At 39.7% G+C, this 16,713-nt stretch overlaps 1 protein-coding gene across 2 annotated transcripts in view; it reads left to right on the forward strand.

Annotated features, from left to right (window-relative positions):
• The first annotated feature begins 991 nt into the window (after positions 1–991).
• Positions 992–16,713, forward strand: part of kdm4b (lysine (K)-specific demethylase 4B) — a 56,768-nt gene continuing 41,046 nt past the window's right edge. The window contains exons 1-6 of one of the 2 annotated variants that reach the window (XM_067596686.1): positions 992–1,132; positions 10,408–10,850; positions 11,424–11,599; positions 12,501–12,615; positions 13,147–13,340; positions 15,097–16,331. In XM_067596686.1, coding sequence (XP_067452787.1) covers positions 10,437–10,850; positions 11,424–11,599; positions 12,501–12,615; positions 13,147–13,340; position 15,097 — 900 coding nt within the window. In that variant the 5' untranslated portion in view covers positions 992–1,132; positions 10,408–10,436 and the 3' untranslated portion in view covers positions 15,098–16,331. Of the gene's footprint in view, positions 1,133–10,407; positions 10,851–11,423; positions 11,600–12,500; positions 12,616–13,146; positions 13,341–15,096; positions 16,332–16,713 lie in introns of those variants that run through there. The other variant, XM_067596685.1, reaches the window with a different exon arrangement.

Genomic DNA, 16,713 nt, shown 5'->3' on the forward strand with positions numbered 1-16,713 from the left:
GCCACAGTGTGTTCTCACAGTCATTATGTGCAAACGTGCATTTAAAAGTTTATCTGAAGCTTTTATGATGCTTCCGCAATCTGAGTTAGTCACATCAAGTGGACATCTCCCACATTTACAGTCTTTTAGCATCAAATTCCCTCTTTGTGTTTCCTCGCTTCATATTAGCTCCAGATAAACTATTAAATACATTTTTGCACAGGAGGACTGTGGATTTTGGCCCCCTTCACTTACACTATAAATGCATTATGAAGGGATTTTGTAATGGCCACTGTGAACAGGAGGAATGATTATAGCAAGAAAAACGTGTCAGTGTTCATTTGGGCACCTGACTGTCTTTAGACGGACTTGAAAAATTCTGAACTCGTCCTTTAAGTAATCAACTGATTGCTTTTAGTTCTGTCTAAAATATAGATGTCAAGAGTGCAGAGCTGATTTCTTTCAAAGGCAGAAAGAGAAAGTGGATTAGGGGACTTTTAGTGCTGTAACATGTTGAGGCTTTTTATTAAATTCTTGAACTCGTGCGATGAAGATACAGTTATAAATATGTTTATTTGCACTGAGGGCAGTTTATTTTTCTCACGGTCAACAGAGCGCAACAGCCTTTAGCAAACCCAGCGGCGATATTTTTTTCCTAGGATGGCAAAGTCATGAACCGCCCTACTCTGCCTCTGATCTACCGTGATATTCTTACCCTAACCACTCTCACCTCTCATGCCTATACCTAACCAACCCAACCAACGAAGGCAACGACTACTAGCCAGTCAGAGGTAGAGTAGGTCATGACTTCGCCATCCTAGGAAAAATATTGGCAACCCGGCGATGTCTACGTGCGTGGCGTGCACATCTTTAAGTGGGAGTGTCAAAGACCTCTGTAGTAGTGAGCGTCTGTTTTTATTGGCTGAATTGTCTGTCAATAACCTACTAAACCAACGATGTCGTCGGCTTTGTGACAAGAGAATTTATCAATTACGTCATCAACCAATCTCTAAGCGTAGCTACACATGTGGGCGGGACCTTTAATAGCCTCAGCTAGCTAATGCTAGAAGAAAATCGATCCAGGGAATTTTTACAAAACGAAACCAGATCGATTGATTTAAACAGGGAGAGGACGATTAAACTGCTGCAGGAGGTAATATTTCCCAAACGGGATTCTCTTTTTATTCAATTGCAAAGACCGTATTCTCGTTTAATCGTGATGTGTGATGTCTGTCGTCGCGGTGTTTTGTTTTTTCTAAATGCAGATATGGAAGTAGCTAGCCAGAAGCTAGCCAGTATTAGCTCATAATACATTAACGCTAGGACACGGCGAAGTGTTGCTCGGTTTTAATAGAATAGTTGGTTTTGCATGTGTGGACAGTTACAGCTTATGTAGACTGCACGGAATGTGTTTGTTAATTCCACATTTGAATCATTTTGAAGCGCTTCAGCTACAGCTTCTTGCTCGCTGTCATCTTGGATTTAAAGCTAGCAGTTCATGTTAGTTGTGCAGAGGCATCGTCGCCTTTAGCAACAGCAGCCTGTAGAAACGGCTCCTTGTTTTGACTCTCACCAAGCCAGATATATGAATCAACTACCAGGAGGGACAAATGCAGTTAGTTAAAGAGTCTTAGCATCTTTACCACTTGCTACAGTATTGAAACTAGGCCCAGATGGAGTTAAAGGGTCGGTGTAGGCCCCTTTTTGTTGTGGTTAGACAGCTGGGGGTCATGTGGCCTTCTGTCTACTGGATAGGTCAGCCCCCGAACAGAGAGGGTCCCTGCTTATTAGTTATATGTTAAGATGAGAACCACCTTTGTCAAAAAAGTGACTATTGCAAAAAGTGAAAGTAAATTTTAAGTTGTTCTCATTCACTGACTAGGAAACAGCATTGGGTTTGAGATGAATGTTGTGCATGTATATTAAATTCATCAAAACTTTAATTCCTCTGTTTAAATTCATATGCATGAAACCTGGCTATGTAATTATACACTCAGGGCATGTTTCCTGCACTACAGGTTATTTGCACTTGATGCAAATAACTTGTTGGATTGGTACCTGCATTTACTTTGCCTTGAAGTAGGAGGAACCTTGAGTGCAAATAAGAAACCTCAATATCAACAGCTAGTTCTGTTTTTGATATGCATTGCAGATGTGTGAAGTTGTGCATAGAAAGCTGCATGCAGGGACATTTTGAGATGTGGTGATGTGTTTCTCTTTGATGTCTAATTCATTTTAATCTTAACTGTATTTAATTTGTCACAGTGAAAATGCAGATGGAAAATGGTTTCATCCTCTCTGTCATGTCCTAAAGTTGATATTTGTTTTAATCACTATTCATTATATCCATCTGTATGCTGCAGTGTGATAAAACAAAAGTGGCTTATTTATTGCAGTCAGGGACAATGTCCATACTCTGCCATTGAGACAATGTTGATTGACTATGTTTGGGTGTTTGACAGTGGCAGTATAATCTAAGTTCAAATTTTAAATAACTTCAAGCCACCTTTTTGTTTCAGGATGGGAAAAAAAAGAGAAAGTAATTCAGTTTTCAATGCACCATGATTTTCCCTTGAATGATTCAGCATCAACACTAGACCCCTACTGATACTGAATTTTTGGGGTCGATACTGATAATATCGAGTAAAAAAAAAAATCATATATGTGTGTGTGTGTATATGTATGTGTATATGTGTGTATATATATATATATATATATATATACACACATACACGAGTGTGTGTATAATTAAACTTAAATTAAGAAAAAGGATCAAACATACATAAAATGCTGCCTATATAACTTTAAAAATATCAGCGCATATCAGACAACATGTACACCAATAAGAATATGTATCGATATATCTGGAATAGGCCAATACCGGTCAATCGATATATTGTTGGGCTCTAATCAACATGCAAAACTCAATCCAAATCAGAAGACTGCCCAAGCAGTTGCTGCGCAGCGAAACAGCAGACTACTCACCTTTGTCTGGCCAGCTGCTTTAGACTGTTGTGAAGTTGTAATTTGTGGGAGCAGATTGAGGCAAGGCTAGAGGTAAAAAGCTTGACTTAATGTGATGAACATGACGTTAATCAGCGTGACCTGGTTTTAAATAACTAATCCTGCATGCTCTGCCCAAAATACACAAGTCAATTCTCCCTGCTGACAAAAAACTTTGCTCCTTGCACCTTGAAGAAAGTTAAAACTAAGTATATGCTCTGATTCTGCTAATCATATAAGGAGTTTGGATAGATTAAGGCATAATACATTATTTTATGTAGAGCCGGGTGATGTGTGTTGAAATCATTAACCAGATATTAATGAGGATACTTTCTTACATCGGTTTATATTACAATGTGAAACATTAATGCAAAAGCACACATAACATTATCTAATTGATGTTCAAATATACAAGAGCATACAACAAATTATACAAGATGTAATGTGTACAGCCGAGTGCAACGCTATTAATGCACTGCATTTCAAATCACATCAAACATTTCCACTCAGAATTGATTTTGAAGCCAAAGAGAGAATATTTGAGTTGAATATTGAGTTTTTTTCTGACAGATCCCTTATTTTTTCTTAGTATTTTAAAGTACAACTCTTAGCCTTTTTCATCTATAGTTACTTTTTCAAGAACATTTGAACTTTACTCAACTCAACCTGCATTCTGACTGGTCTAAATTCAGTTCCATATTTCTTTATCTACAAAAAGTCAGTGCTCTTGTGGTAGTGCTTGCTGGTTGCCTTGCAACTATCAAGTGGAGTATGCTGTACTTAGTGTCACGTATTGGTTAAACACCCAGGGCTGCTACAACTTGTGTACAGATTTCATACACACAGTAAGCCAAAACTGGTTGCCAGTAGTATCAATATTAGGACTAGGGGTGGAAAGGTCTCTTAAACAAAGGTAAGAAGTAGCATTCCTGACTAATCTAAAAAGAGTGAGATAAAAGAGAAAGAGTCGGTGAATAACTGAGAAAGTGGCAATTCTGGTGAGTGAGAGATACAAAAAGTAGTTCATTTTTCAAGTGTGGTAAAGTACTAATGCAAAAATAAATAACATAAAATAGTTGAAAAATTGTTGCTACTTTGTAGACATTTCAGTCCCCCTTTCTACCTCTGGGTATCTCCTTTGCAGCATCCATTCAAACAACACTACATACACACATGTTGTTGCATTGTGTGTTAAAATTGTGTTACAAACAATGTAATTTTTTAAGAAAAGTGGCTGATGGTATGCAACGGATCACAAAACTCATGGTTTGGATCGTATCATGGTTTTCAGTCACGGGGGAAAAAAACAAAAAACTTTTCTTTCCATTTATTCTGTAACACACTTAAAGCAAGGAACTTTTGCCCATGGTCTTAAATGAAAACATTCAAGGTGTCCAATTTTTAAATAAAATCTTAAAATATATAAAATATTCATTACTCAGTTGTTAAAGTGCAGTATGAAGCATGATACCTTCTTCCTTTAAACATGGTAGTGAATGAAACAACAGCCTATGTCCACATCATCAAAAGTTGATGATAACTTACAAACATGAACACACATCTTGTCCTGTAGCTTAGCTTTTTGAACAAGCCACTAAACAAACATTCACAGGGGAAAAGTGCACCGCTAACGTAAGTTAGCAGTAGCTAATTAGCTGCTCAACTGCAGCACATTAAATAGTGTATACCTGCAGATGTCACCTAGGACTCGTTAGATGCTGGTTTGGACGTTGCTCTTCAAAATCCCTGTTAGCGAAATGCTGTCTGTCCTTGACTTGTACTTTCAGCAGTTTGTTTACTTTGTCTCCAATAGACATTAAATTTTGCAGTTAATCCGCGGTTCACATGTGTGCTGAACCGTTGGGGTGCGATCTGTTCAGATCACAGATCAACTACATTCCATTACAACACTATATGCCACCCTTGTTCTAGCGGCCTATGCTGATTCTAAGTGGTATGTCAAACTCTGTTTTCAGCACCACTGTCCACAGGCAGGTACTGTGTAAAAATGGTAGCTAATGCCATGACATTATACAGGAAGATAACCACTGTCACTGAGGTGAGGAACACTATTTTCTGGTGGTTAAGCTAGCAGAGCTAACTTTATGGCTAGTGCAGGACTCCTGACCAACTCTTTTGACCAGCATTCCAGACTCGTCCTGAAATGAATGTAAACTGTCCCATAACCAAACCGACCCACCTCCAAATGGGTTGCAGTGATGTCTCACTGATCACGGAAAACGTGTGACAACCCCTCTTCTCCCACCTTCTCCCCCTCAAACAAGCGTGTGTTGCACAGCGAGACTCAACTCATGTCTGTGCTGGGGACCAAAGAGAAAGATGTTTTTAAAAGCCTCTGTGTGTTTAGCTCTCAGTACTTTTGTAGCTCCTAACTGAATCTCTGTGGTTTGAGGTTTAGTTTCTCTCCTGTTTTTCTGTTTGTACTTTTAGATATCTGCTTCATTTTACCGTTTCCTTATCGCGTTCATCCACATCTGAGTCGCATTAAGTTACTGCTGATGAAAACACATTTCCTGCTGATGCTGCTGCTTCATATCAAAAGCTATCCACTGACAATGTAACAGAAGGCTTTTATTGTGAAGAACTTTATAGGAAGTGAAATGTGGTTATCCACCGTTTTACAGCCACGACTTTGACCGCTAGTCACAGCCGTCATGTATACAGCCCGCTGCTTTTCGACTCAAGACAAGCATGTCATCAGTTAAAGACACAACTTCAAGCAGGTAGCCCTGTTGTAATGGAGATGCAAATCTCTGCCGTGCTGGGCCGACATGCCGAGTCAAACCGAGTCAAGCCAAGCCAGCACATGTGTATGGACAAGGCCTAATAGTCCTGTGCAGGAGGTCCATGAACAGAGATTTGCAGGAGGCAGTTTAGCATCTCGTTGGACAAGCAAGACCTCCAGTCTGACCTGATCCTCTTCATGCTGGAGAAGTCACGCTCACAGCAAGAGGAACTCATGGGGAGGATGAGGCTGATCTCTGCTACCACCTGCATGTGCTGGAGCTGGCCGTTGCTTTCAGTGGCACCCTGAATCAGTTGCTGCCACAGCACCTTGGAATTGAAGTTCCTGTAGTGATGGGCAACAAGTATTTTGAGGTCAAGCCACTCTTGCCTAGCTGCCTCCATGGATTCAAAGTCCTCACATAGAGACAAAAGAGATCCCCATCGCCTTGCTGATCTCCTGAAGCTCCCATGAGACCTTTGCAGAACAGGTGTAATGTTTGTGGATGGCACATAACGTTTGCTTGATGTCTTGCAGCTTAGGAACCTGTTTGACACAGCCTAGAGAAGCTAGCTCTAGACGATGAGTCACCAGATTGGGACGTGGGATTTCCACAAACGCTGGAGTCTAGCGGTCACTCCGTTGTTCACACCCAGCACAATGGGAGCGCCATCACACCCAGAGCCAACCACATGCTTTTTCAGGTCCTCCTCTCCCACCCCAACCTTCACCAGTTCAGCCAAAATGGCATCCAAAATGCCCTGGCTATTGGCGATTTGGGCAACAGTCTGGGTGAGCTGGTTCACTGGTTTGCCATACTAGAGTTAGGTACAGTAGATTAGCTCCTGGTCCTTCACTGATCGGTTGGCTGAAGAGTCAGACGCAATAGAAAGAACCTGGCTGATTGCAACTTTTCCTGAAGGTCCTCAATGAGGCACGAATCAATGGCTGTGATGAATTGAACATGCAACATGCCTGGTCATTGCTATATGTTGTGCCGAGGTCCAGGCTGTCTGTGTGATGGGAAGCCACCAGCTTGGGGAACGTGGTGAAGATGGCCACTTCTTTGTCAATGAAGTAGGCTAGCCATCACCATCCTTTCTTTTATTACCACATCCATTCTGTCAAACACTAACACTAGTGCTCCTCTTTCTGGGTGAGCCCTTGCTTGTAGGGCATCCTCAGCTAATTTGTGTGCAGTCGTGGCTGCATGCTCTTTGATGCTCCTCACTCTTACTTTCTCTCCAGTTACCCCGTGGAACAGGCTGTTCCCCATGGCCTGGACAGCTCTTGCATGTTCTGCAGTACGTTAGTTGTGCAGTTTGATCATATTCAATGAATGAATAGTGCTTTTCACATTCAGGAAGGAATTTTCTTCTGCTCTTTACTTCCTTGTTTCTGTAGAGAAGTATACAATAAATTGATTTGATTTGGTCAAAAGGCTCCCAGGTGGAAAGATTTTACAAGAATCATGACATATTATTATTGCTAATCCTATAAGGAAAAAGGTCACACTAAAAGCATTAAACACATAAAAAAAAGTAACTGGTTACATTGCAGATTCAGATTTTTCTCACAAAATATAACAAATAAAATATGATGCACTATTGTTCATTAAACTATCCAGCATTATACAGTGAGCAACCGTTTATATGGATCAAAAAGCTTGGGACAGAATCAAATGCTGTTTCAATAATTTGCTTATAGTAATGAGTAGTCCGCTTACAGTGTTCATTTTTTGGCCTTTTCATACATGAAAACATATGGAAAAAACATTTTAAACTACGGCAATTCTGTTTTCTTTTTACCTTACTCCCGAAATACACATATAATGTGTATTTAGCGGCTGCGGCCCCATGAACAGGCGTTGCAGCGCACCTCCGCAGGGTTGTGCAGAGGTGTGGGGTGTGGTTGTGGACATATTTATTTGTAACTGCTGTGAGACAATCAGAAAATAACGTTTTATTCCTCTCATTCACCGGCTTTCTCACTACCACTGCTCGCTCTCCTACACTTTCTAGCTCGCTCACCACTGCTTCTCTCTCCAGCTGCCAGCTGGTGACTTGAGGCTGGTGCTGTGTGCACGTTGAAATCATGATGGGGAAAAAGAAAAGGAAAAAGTAATTTTCTCTCAATCAAAAATGTAGCCTCCTTGAAACTTGTGACAAACTGCCAAAAACGAGCCAACGAGATGCAGCAGCGAAACATGCATTTGAAACAGCTGTTAAATAGAATTCAGTAAATAGCATACTGTATAAAATTATTAGAATTAAAAGCTCCACCTTGAACACAAGATTAGTAAATTTGTGTACACTGTGCTGATAATACCTCTCTTTCACTCTTTACTTTTTAGTAAAACTTTGAATGCAGGACTTTCACAGTATTTTTACTGTGTGATATTAATAGTTTTACTAAAGAAAAAAGATTTGAAACATTCCCAGTTTGAAAGGGTGAAAATAAAGCAAGACAGAGTTTGCCTGAGGCCCCCAAATCACAAAATTCACGCCTATTGATGTATGAGTGTTTTCTTTAAGGATTTACTTTAAATATTAGAGATGCTGCTTTCAGTAATTGTAAATGTTTCTATGGTGAATTGTGCCTTTGCGATATAGTTTTAGGTTTATGTACTATCTATGCTGCCTGCCGCGGCCCCGTTTCTGCTCCTGATAACCCATGTAGTGTGGAAAGATTGTAGCATGCGGAGTACACCAATTTCTCCAGCAATCTCTCTTTTATAGTTGTAAAAATAATTATTAGTGTGTCTGCTGCTGAGCAGCAGTGGGCTGCAGCTCTGCGCTAGTATGTTCACATTTTAGAGAATGTAATTAATATTTTCCTCATTAATGATGTATTATTTCACCACCCACGACCCATCCGCCATTAATCAGAATGTTATTTTTTATTACCTGACCCAACCGATCTGCAGATTAACCATGGTGCCTGCAGATATAACTGCAATCCATGCATTGCTATTGTCCACATACAAGCTATGTTTAAGTGTTTAAGGCTTAGATTACAACAAAAAAGACCACAGTAATATATTGAAATTGTCTAATTGTATGCTTTAGGTAATATACTAACATACTCAGATACATATATACTTATAAGCATGGGGCTTGACAAAGAAAGTGGTGGGGGGGGGGCAGTGAGAAATATAACTTTTCTTTCCATTTATTCTGTAAAACATTTCAGGCAAGGAACTTTTGCCCATGGTCGTAAATGAAAACAACATCCAGGTTGTCCAGTGTTTAAATAAAATCTTTAATTTAACAATTTAGTACTGAATATTTTTGGGCCACCAGGCCAACGAGAGGCACCACCGGGCCAAAAAAATATTTTCTTTCATGCCAAAAATAACGCCAAATATTAATTTGTTAGGAAAACAATAATCATTTGCGTTTGTATGCGGCACTGTTCTGAAACGTGAGTCAACCTCTGTGTCGTTGTCTGGGAAACTCTTGATGAGATGTGAGCGCCTTTAAACATGGTAGTGAATGAAAAAATAGCCTGAGGCCAGGGCATCAAGACTTGATGATAACTTACAAACATGAACACATGTCTTGTCCTGTAGCTTAGCTTGTTGAACGAGCCACCAAACAAACATTCACTGGGGAAAAGTGCACCGCTAACATCAGTTAGCAGCTAGATAGCTGATTAGCTGCTCATCTGCATGTGTCACTTTGGACTCGTTAGATGCTGGTTTGGTCATTGCTCTTCAAAATCCCCGTTAGTGATATGCTGTCTGTCCATGACTTGTACTTACAGCAGTTTTTTTACTGTCTTCAAAGAGACATTAAATTTTTCAATTAATCCACGGTTCACATGCACGTTGAACGGTGGCGATCTGTACGGATCAAAGATCAACTACGTTCCGTTACACCACTAATACAGATCCCTGCAAAAATCACACCATAATCATTTTAATGTTTTTTTAATGAAATTAAGAATAATGATGTAAAAATGATCATTCCCTCTAATATTGCAAATCTTATTGCAATTCCAATGTCAGTCAAAATAATAGCAATTAGATATTATTTCAAAATTGTTCAGCCCTAGCATAGACTTGGACAAAGTTTGACTATTACCTTAAGATATATGCTTGAGTTATTGGGAAGTTGTATTTAGCAAAGGAAAAGGAGTGACTTAGGCTGCATTCAGACTGACTTGAACGTTGTGTGAAAAAACACAGCCTGCCCATTCTTTTGAATGGGGGGGGGGGGGGGGTGTGTTGATGTGATTGTTGAAAATAATTACTGCTATGATGATTTTACAGAGAATCCTGACTCATAGTGTTAAAAATTGTTGGGCAGTATTTTGGCACCTGATAAGACATATTTCATGTCTCGCTGGTACTTGAAGCAACACGCTGCCACCCACAAAGCTCCCTGTGTTGTTTTAATGCTGTTTGGTTTGAATCTCCACTAACAACTACTAATGATTTTTCTGTACCAGTACTTAGTCTGTGTTAATTCAAGCTTGTTAGCTTGGTCAGCATTTAAAAAGCCACCTATGTTTTGTGGTCATGTTAGAAAAAAGTCGGATTATTTCATTTTAATAAAGCTCTCTGCTCTCAAAAACATTCTAGATGCGTCACCTTTTCTGAGCACATATGTTGTCTGCCCAGAAAATGGTAAAAAAAATTGTTGAATTGCCCTGAATGTCCATGTTCTCCCTTCCAGGTTTACCTGCAAACCTTAAAGACTCCCCAATGGCTACCGACATGCCCATGGACACGGTGCCGGCTCCTCACTCTGCCCCAGCCTCACCTCCAGACCCCACCCCAGCCTCGAATCCTGTTTTGAGCTCGAGTGCAGCCCAAGACCAGATTCCGACCCAGGAGCCAGCGATAGCTGAGACCCCTGACACAGCAGTGACCCTGGAGCAGGATGCCGTTCCAGATCTCACCCAGGCTCAGCCTACAGACCCAGATGTGTCACAAGGCCTTATTCCAGGTTCTGAGCTGCCCCCGGCCTCCCTGCTGCCTCCACTGCCGCCAGCCAGCGCTAAGAACCCCAGCTGCAAGATAATGACCTTCCGGCCCACCATGGAGGAGTTCAAAGACTTTGCCAAATATATTGTCTACATGGAAAGTCAAGGAGCTCACCGTGCTGGCCTGGCTAAGGTGAGGACAACACATACTATCACCTACTTGGTTCAGTCCTTTCCAGCTCCGTAAATGTAAGGTCTCATGGTTACATGTTCATTCCCATTAGCAGCTATGTCTATTCCTACCTAACCTTGCATAGCCAAGCCTCTCTAAAATGATTATTAATGTCTAAAACTATCACAAATATTGACATTTGCCTATTTTAAGTTTCTAAAGCACAAAGTGGGGTCTTAAAATTCCGTATTTGATTTCATTAACAGTCAGAAAACCCACAATATTATAAGTATTCTATTTATAATGATGATAATTAAAATCAAGATAATTCAGACATTTCAATTGATTGATTAATCAATAGTATCTGATTATCTGAGTGTCAAACTGCATATAGTTGAATTAAATAGAATTTGAATGTTCTGCCAGATTTGTACCAGTTGTATCAGCCCTAAATAAAATACAAGACTTGTATGAGCTTCTAATACTATATCCTTGCAGAGTGTAAAGTATTTAGTTGCATGTGGCTGCAGGTTATTGTAAAATTCTCATTTCTGCTTAATTGACGTAAATGCTAACAATTTGTCTCTTCACTAGGTGATTCCCCCAGAAGGCTGGAAACCCCGTAAGTCCTATGACACCATTGAGGACATGGTGATTCCAGCGCCCATCATGCAGGTGGTGACCGGTCAGTCGGGTCTGTTCACCCAGTACAACATCCAGAAGAAGTCCATGACTGTGAGCGAATACCGCAAGCTTGCCAACAGCAAAAAGTAAGTTTGTGTTCGTAGACATTGTCAGTCATGTGTTAACTCATTGTGAAATTGAAAATAATATAACTCTTTTTCCCTGCATAAATGTGATTTGCATTTTTATCATGTATCCACACACTTCAGAGAGTGGTTTAAGCCTACATCTATAACACTTTCATTTGTGTTTATGATTTGCATGAAACTCCTCCCACAAGAACAAAACAGGAATTGAAACAGAGTTATGTCTACATTTGGAAATCCTATTTTACACAACGGGAACTTATGTTGATATAAATAATTCTTCATTTGAAGATGATGAGATTCCTTCTGATTTATGTCAGTTACAATCACAATACGTGAACTTGTATTTTCATTCTTTTTTATTGATCAGTGTTAAGTCTTAATTTACTGATTTGAAGTTAGAAAACAATGAAACATGACAAAAGGGGGACCGAATACTTTCTGTAAGGACTATGTGTCTTTTCTGCTCTCTAGTGGTTAGAAAAGTGAAGTTCAATGAGGACAATGTTAAAACCATCTATATTTATTTTTACAGGATTTTGTTTAGGAATGGGCATGTAAAATACTACCAATAATAATAAAATAACTGCCTCCTTATTAAAAATTTCAAAGCTAGTTCTTTTAGTGTTAAAATGTTGGTATGAATAAGTTGTACTGTAGCACAACAGCATAGAGCACCTATTGTAAACATTTATTTATCTCTTATGCACATCTCATGGGTCCTGTTTTCTGTTTGTACACCTAGCTATCAAGCTACATGCTAATTGAAAACTAGACATGTAGTTGAATTGCTCATAAAGCTGGATGCTTGCCAACATAAAGGTTTGAATAAAGTCTTCTTGTTCCAGGGCTGTCTCCCTGCTCACTGCTTACAATATAACTGGTTCTGTTGTGTTTTTAGGTACTGCACACCCCGCCACAAAGACTTTGATGACCTAGAGAGGAAGTACTGGAAGAACCTGACATTTGTGTCACCCATTTATGGTGCTGATGTCAGTGGATCTATTTATGATGAGGTGAGGGGTTAACTGTACATTTCCAAGAAGTGTGTGTATTAGAGCTTAGTGGTTAAAGCTGAATTGCCTGTCCTGCTTATTTTGTCAGATATTTTTTTCTGGGTTATTAATCACAATGTTTACTCTGTAATTTCTGGACAGAAAAATGCATAGTATTTTGGCATTGTATTTCAGTATTTTCAATAACAACAGACATGTACATCCACTAAACTCATGGCTGGATAATTGTAAATTGTAACATTTTACAATAGGAGATTGTGCTCTTACTATAAAAAAGCTACTTTAAAGATTCTTATTGTGTTTTTTTTGTCTTAACGCTAGTATCAAAAATAGGTTTCTGCACCAATACATGTAATATCAATACCCTGATCATTGAATAAGGGATGATTGTGACTGGGTAAATTATCAGAGCGCTGTCAGATATATCTTTTTGACTCCAGCACCATCTGGTGGTGTAGAATTTTAAGACCACTTTGAAATATGCAGTTTCTATATTTAATAATCATAAAATTACATGTTATCCCTGATCAGGATATTCAAGAGTGGAACATTGGCCATCTCAACACGCTGCTGGATATGGTGGAGCAGGAGTGTGGCATCGTCATAGAAGGTGTCAACACTCCCTACCTGTACTTTGGCATGTGGAAGACCACATTTGCCTGGCACACTGAAGACATGGACCTCTACAGCATCAACTACCTGCACTTTGGACAGCCCAAATCTTGGTCAGTCACAGTTTTTATTTTTTTTATTTTTATTTGAACCCTTTAATTGGTTTTAAAACTTGTGCTTGGTGCACAGTTGAAGTGCGTAGCTGTTGTGTGTGTGTGTGTGTTAAGCATATGCTCCTAGTGAAATAACAAGGATGGAAGCTATAGGTGGCAGCAGTAGACTTCTTCTTTCAGATAATGCTGCACAAGTTTCATATATACAAAGCCACTTCTATGCTGTGCATTGTGTATGTGCTCTGATCAGGCTTGTTAGGACTGTTTCTGATCACTGATTGGATTGGATTACTGATTATGATTAACTGATATAATAATGATTAACAAGTGGTTCCTGTTTTTAAACCTTTTGACAGAAATCCCTTGTATAAGAGGCCCTTACCTTATATACAAGTGATAAAGTTAAGAAGATGAATTCCATCATACTACTAGTTAATCACTTCAAATGTGACTTCATGCCCCTTGTACCATTACAATCAGCAGCTGCATACTTCTTACTTTCTACATTTTTGATGGGTGATCCTCTACTGCATGCCTCTTTGAGTAATCACAAAGCCGTGTGAAAGAAACAGGAGACAAGATTGCAGTTGCCCTTGATGTTAATTCATATGTGTGTAAAGACAGTCCAACCAGTTTTGTGAGTTTTGCAATCAGACAACTGGATCAGGAGCTGTGTGGCAAGCCCGCCTGATTTCATCTGAAGTCCTACAGCGCTTAACAGCACCATCTGAAGTCCACATGGAGCTTGACAGGAACATAATCTGCCTGTATGGTGGAGATAGGGCAACCATGATGAGTCGGGCAAAGAAAACAGTTTGAGTAAGGGTTATTTATTTGAAATTTTACCAAAATGTAATTTAGAGAATCACAGGCAGGGTAATTTTATAACAAATACCAGCACATTTGTTACAGTGTTGGGCATGTTTTAAATGATCTTCCTTCATAAATGCTACCTCGGTTGGATGTTTTTGTAGAGATACATGTATGAAGAAACAGATATGCTGTTTCTCTCACTAAAACTTGCACACGGGGGACAGCGGCACTAGTCCAAGTGGAAACTTCTGTCCCTGTAGTGAATGTTCTTCCTGTGTCGTTTTTCCAGCTGTTTCACCTGCTCTGCAGCATACATCAGGGGTCTCTGTGAACTAGTACAGGACTCCAATGTACTCATCTCAGACCAGGGCTAGAGGGTATCCATCACAACCTAATGCCAACTATATCGTTCACGGTTCTTCAGTCCGTGTTAGGCCTGCTTTTGATTGACCTGTAGACTGTAACTCTGTTTATTTGTGTAGGCTACTTTGAGTGTAACTTGTTATGCTTGTAATACCGGGGCTTCTTGTTGTGTTTTGACCTTTATAGATATTAGGACTAACACTTCATGAATAATGCTAGAATTCAGTTTTGGTCATCTTCTCTTCTTCAACCATTTCCTGCTGTTTTGTTTTTGAGAATTGTTTGGAAATGTTTTCCTCTTTTGTTCTCTTCTCGAATCACTATAATTTGTCTGCAAATAACCCAAGACGTGCAATTTCTGCAGGATATTTCTGAAGAATGTTGAAAAGAAAAACAGTAGATCATGACCTGAATTTAACAGGTGTTGTGGAAAACACAGAAAGTTTGCTGAAACCATTTGTAGCAGATGTAATGTACAGTAAATATTGATAGTGATTTGAGTTATTTTGCCTGCTTGCTTTCTGTTCAGCGTGCATCATTGTTACACTTCCTTCTGTCTTTCTGCCTCTCGCCCCTATAGATACCTGGTACCTGAGGGGAAAAATACTTTTTACTTTTCTGCCCCTTGATTTTCTCTTGTTCGTGTGTGTGTGTGTGTGTGTGTGTGTGTGTGTTTTCCCTTTTTCCCTTGCACGTTGTTTTCCATCCGTGGCACTGCAGGTGGTGAGCAGAGCCAACCCAGCCATGAAGCACTCAGAAATACCGTATTACCTGTGTGTGTGTATGTGTGTGTGTGTGTCGAAATTTTTCTTCTCCATTTGCTCTCTCACCTGTTTTTCTTTTTGTCACAGTATGTTTCCCCTCCACCTTTCCCCTTCTCCTGTCTGCCTCCTGGAGTGGTGTACTGTGTGTGTGTGTGTATGTGTGTGTGTGTGTGTGTGTGTGTGTGTGTTACCAGTCCCCCCTCTCTGTGATGTGATCTCATTAAAATCAGCTATCTGTCTCGTTTCCACACCTCTCACTGAGAGCGGGTATGTATCATTACAACTCACTGTCAGTGTGTGTGTGTGTGTGTGTGTGTGTGTGTGTGTGTGTGTGGATGAAAATGACATTCATCAAGCTGTGATTTTCAGTCTGGCATTCAGTGGGCTGAGCCCAGTGTTTGCGGTGCCATGCTTATAAATCACAGTACAGGTTTATGCCTGCAGTATTGTTAGTGTGGATGCCCAAAGTCTGAATCAGACCCCAGTCCTGGCAAATGTTAAACTGATGCAGTTTTATAGAGGTTGGACATCAGTTTTGCCCAAGGACACTTAGACAGAACATAGTTTTTGCAACAGCAAGGCGCTGGAAGCAAGTGTTGAGAGTATAATTAAGAAAAATCAAGGATTCAAGATTCTTCACTCTTTGTCAGTTTATTTTTTAGAGGGTTTCTTGACAAAGAGCTGAGTAAATTAAATGTGAGAAATTGTACCTTTTGTCTTCTTAGCAGGACATCCTGTAGAGCGAATTTGATATCAATCTGCATCAGTTGTCACATGGAAAATGACATGCGATTGATATTTGATGTGAATTTGATAGGATTGAGCTTTGAGGCATGTTTATAGGAAATATGACTGGTAGTCCACAATGAGCAGCTTTTAAAAGATGCCTCCGTCTGTATGAGCGTACACAGAAAACAGTACTGTCAGCAGTTGATTTTTCTATATTCAGAAGTACATATTAGTTTTATTCTGTTATTAATTCTGTTATAAATTTACAGATGTGTACACTCCCTGTGTGGCTTATTAAAGATGATATCTGCCTATGCTGCATATGAAGTGTACCAATTTGTTTTCTTCCTTTTTTATACTTCCACTTGTTTTGACCTCACCATCATCCCTGTCATTTTGATAAGACTAATTTACTCCCATTCACTTCCTTTTTTCCATATGTGGTTTTTCCTCTCCTTTCCTCACTTTTTTCCTCATTGTCTCGCTTGTTTTTGTTCTGTCTGTCACACTCTCTCTCTTTCTCTCTTTATTGAAATTGAATCATTTTAACTTTTACACTTGTGTGTGTGATGGGGTAATTACAGGCTGTTAAAACACACACGTTCTCTTCTTCTCTCATAGTGCAGCCGTTTGTGAAATTAACTCGATTCCCCCTGCAACTCTGCTTCCATCAAAGTCGTACCCCGCTACGACCACCGCTACTG

This window comes from Thunnus thynnus, chromosome 8 (genome assembly GCF_963924715.1).
Source record: "Thunnus thynnus chromosome 8, fThuThy2.1, whole genome shotgun sequence".
In the NCBI taxonomy this organism is placed as follows: Eukaryota; Metazoa; Chordata; class Actinopteri; order Scombriformes; family Scombridae; genus Thunnus; species Thunnus thynnus.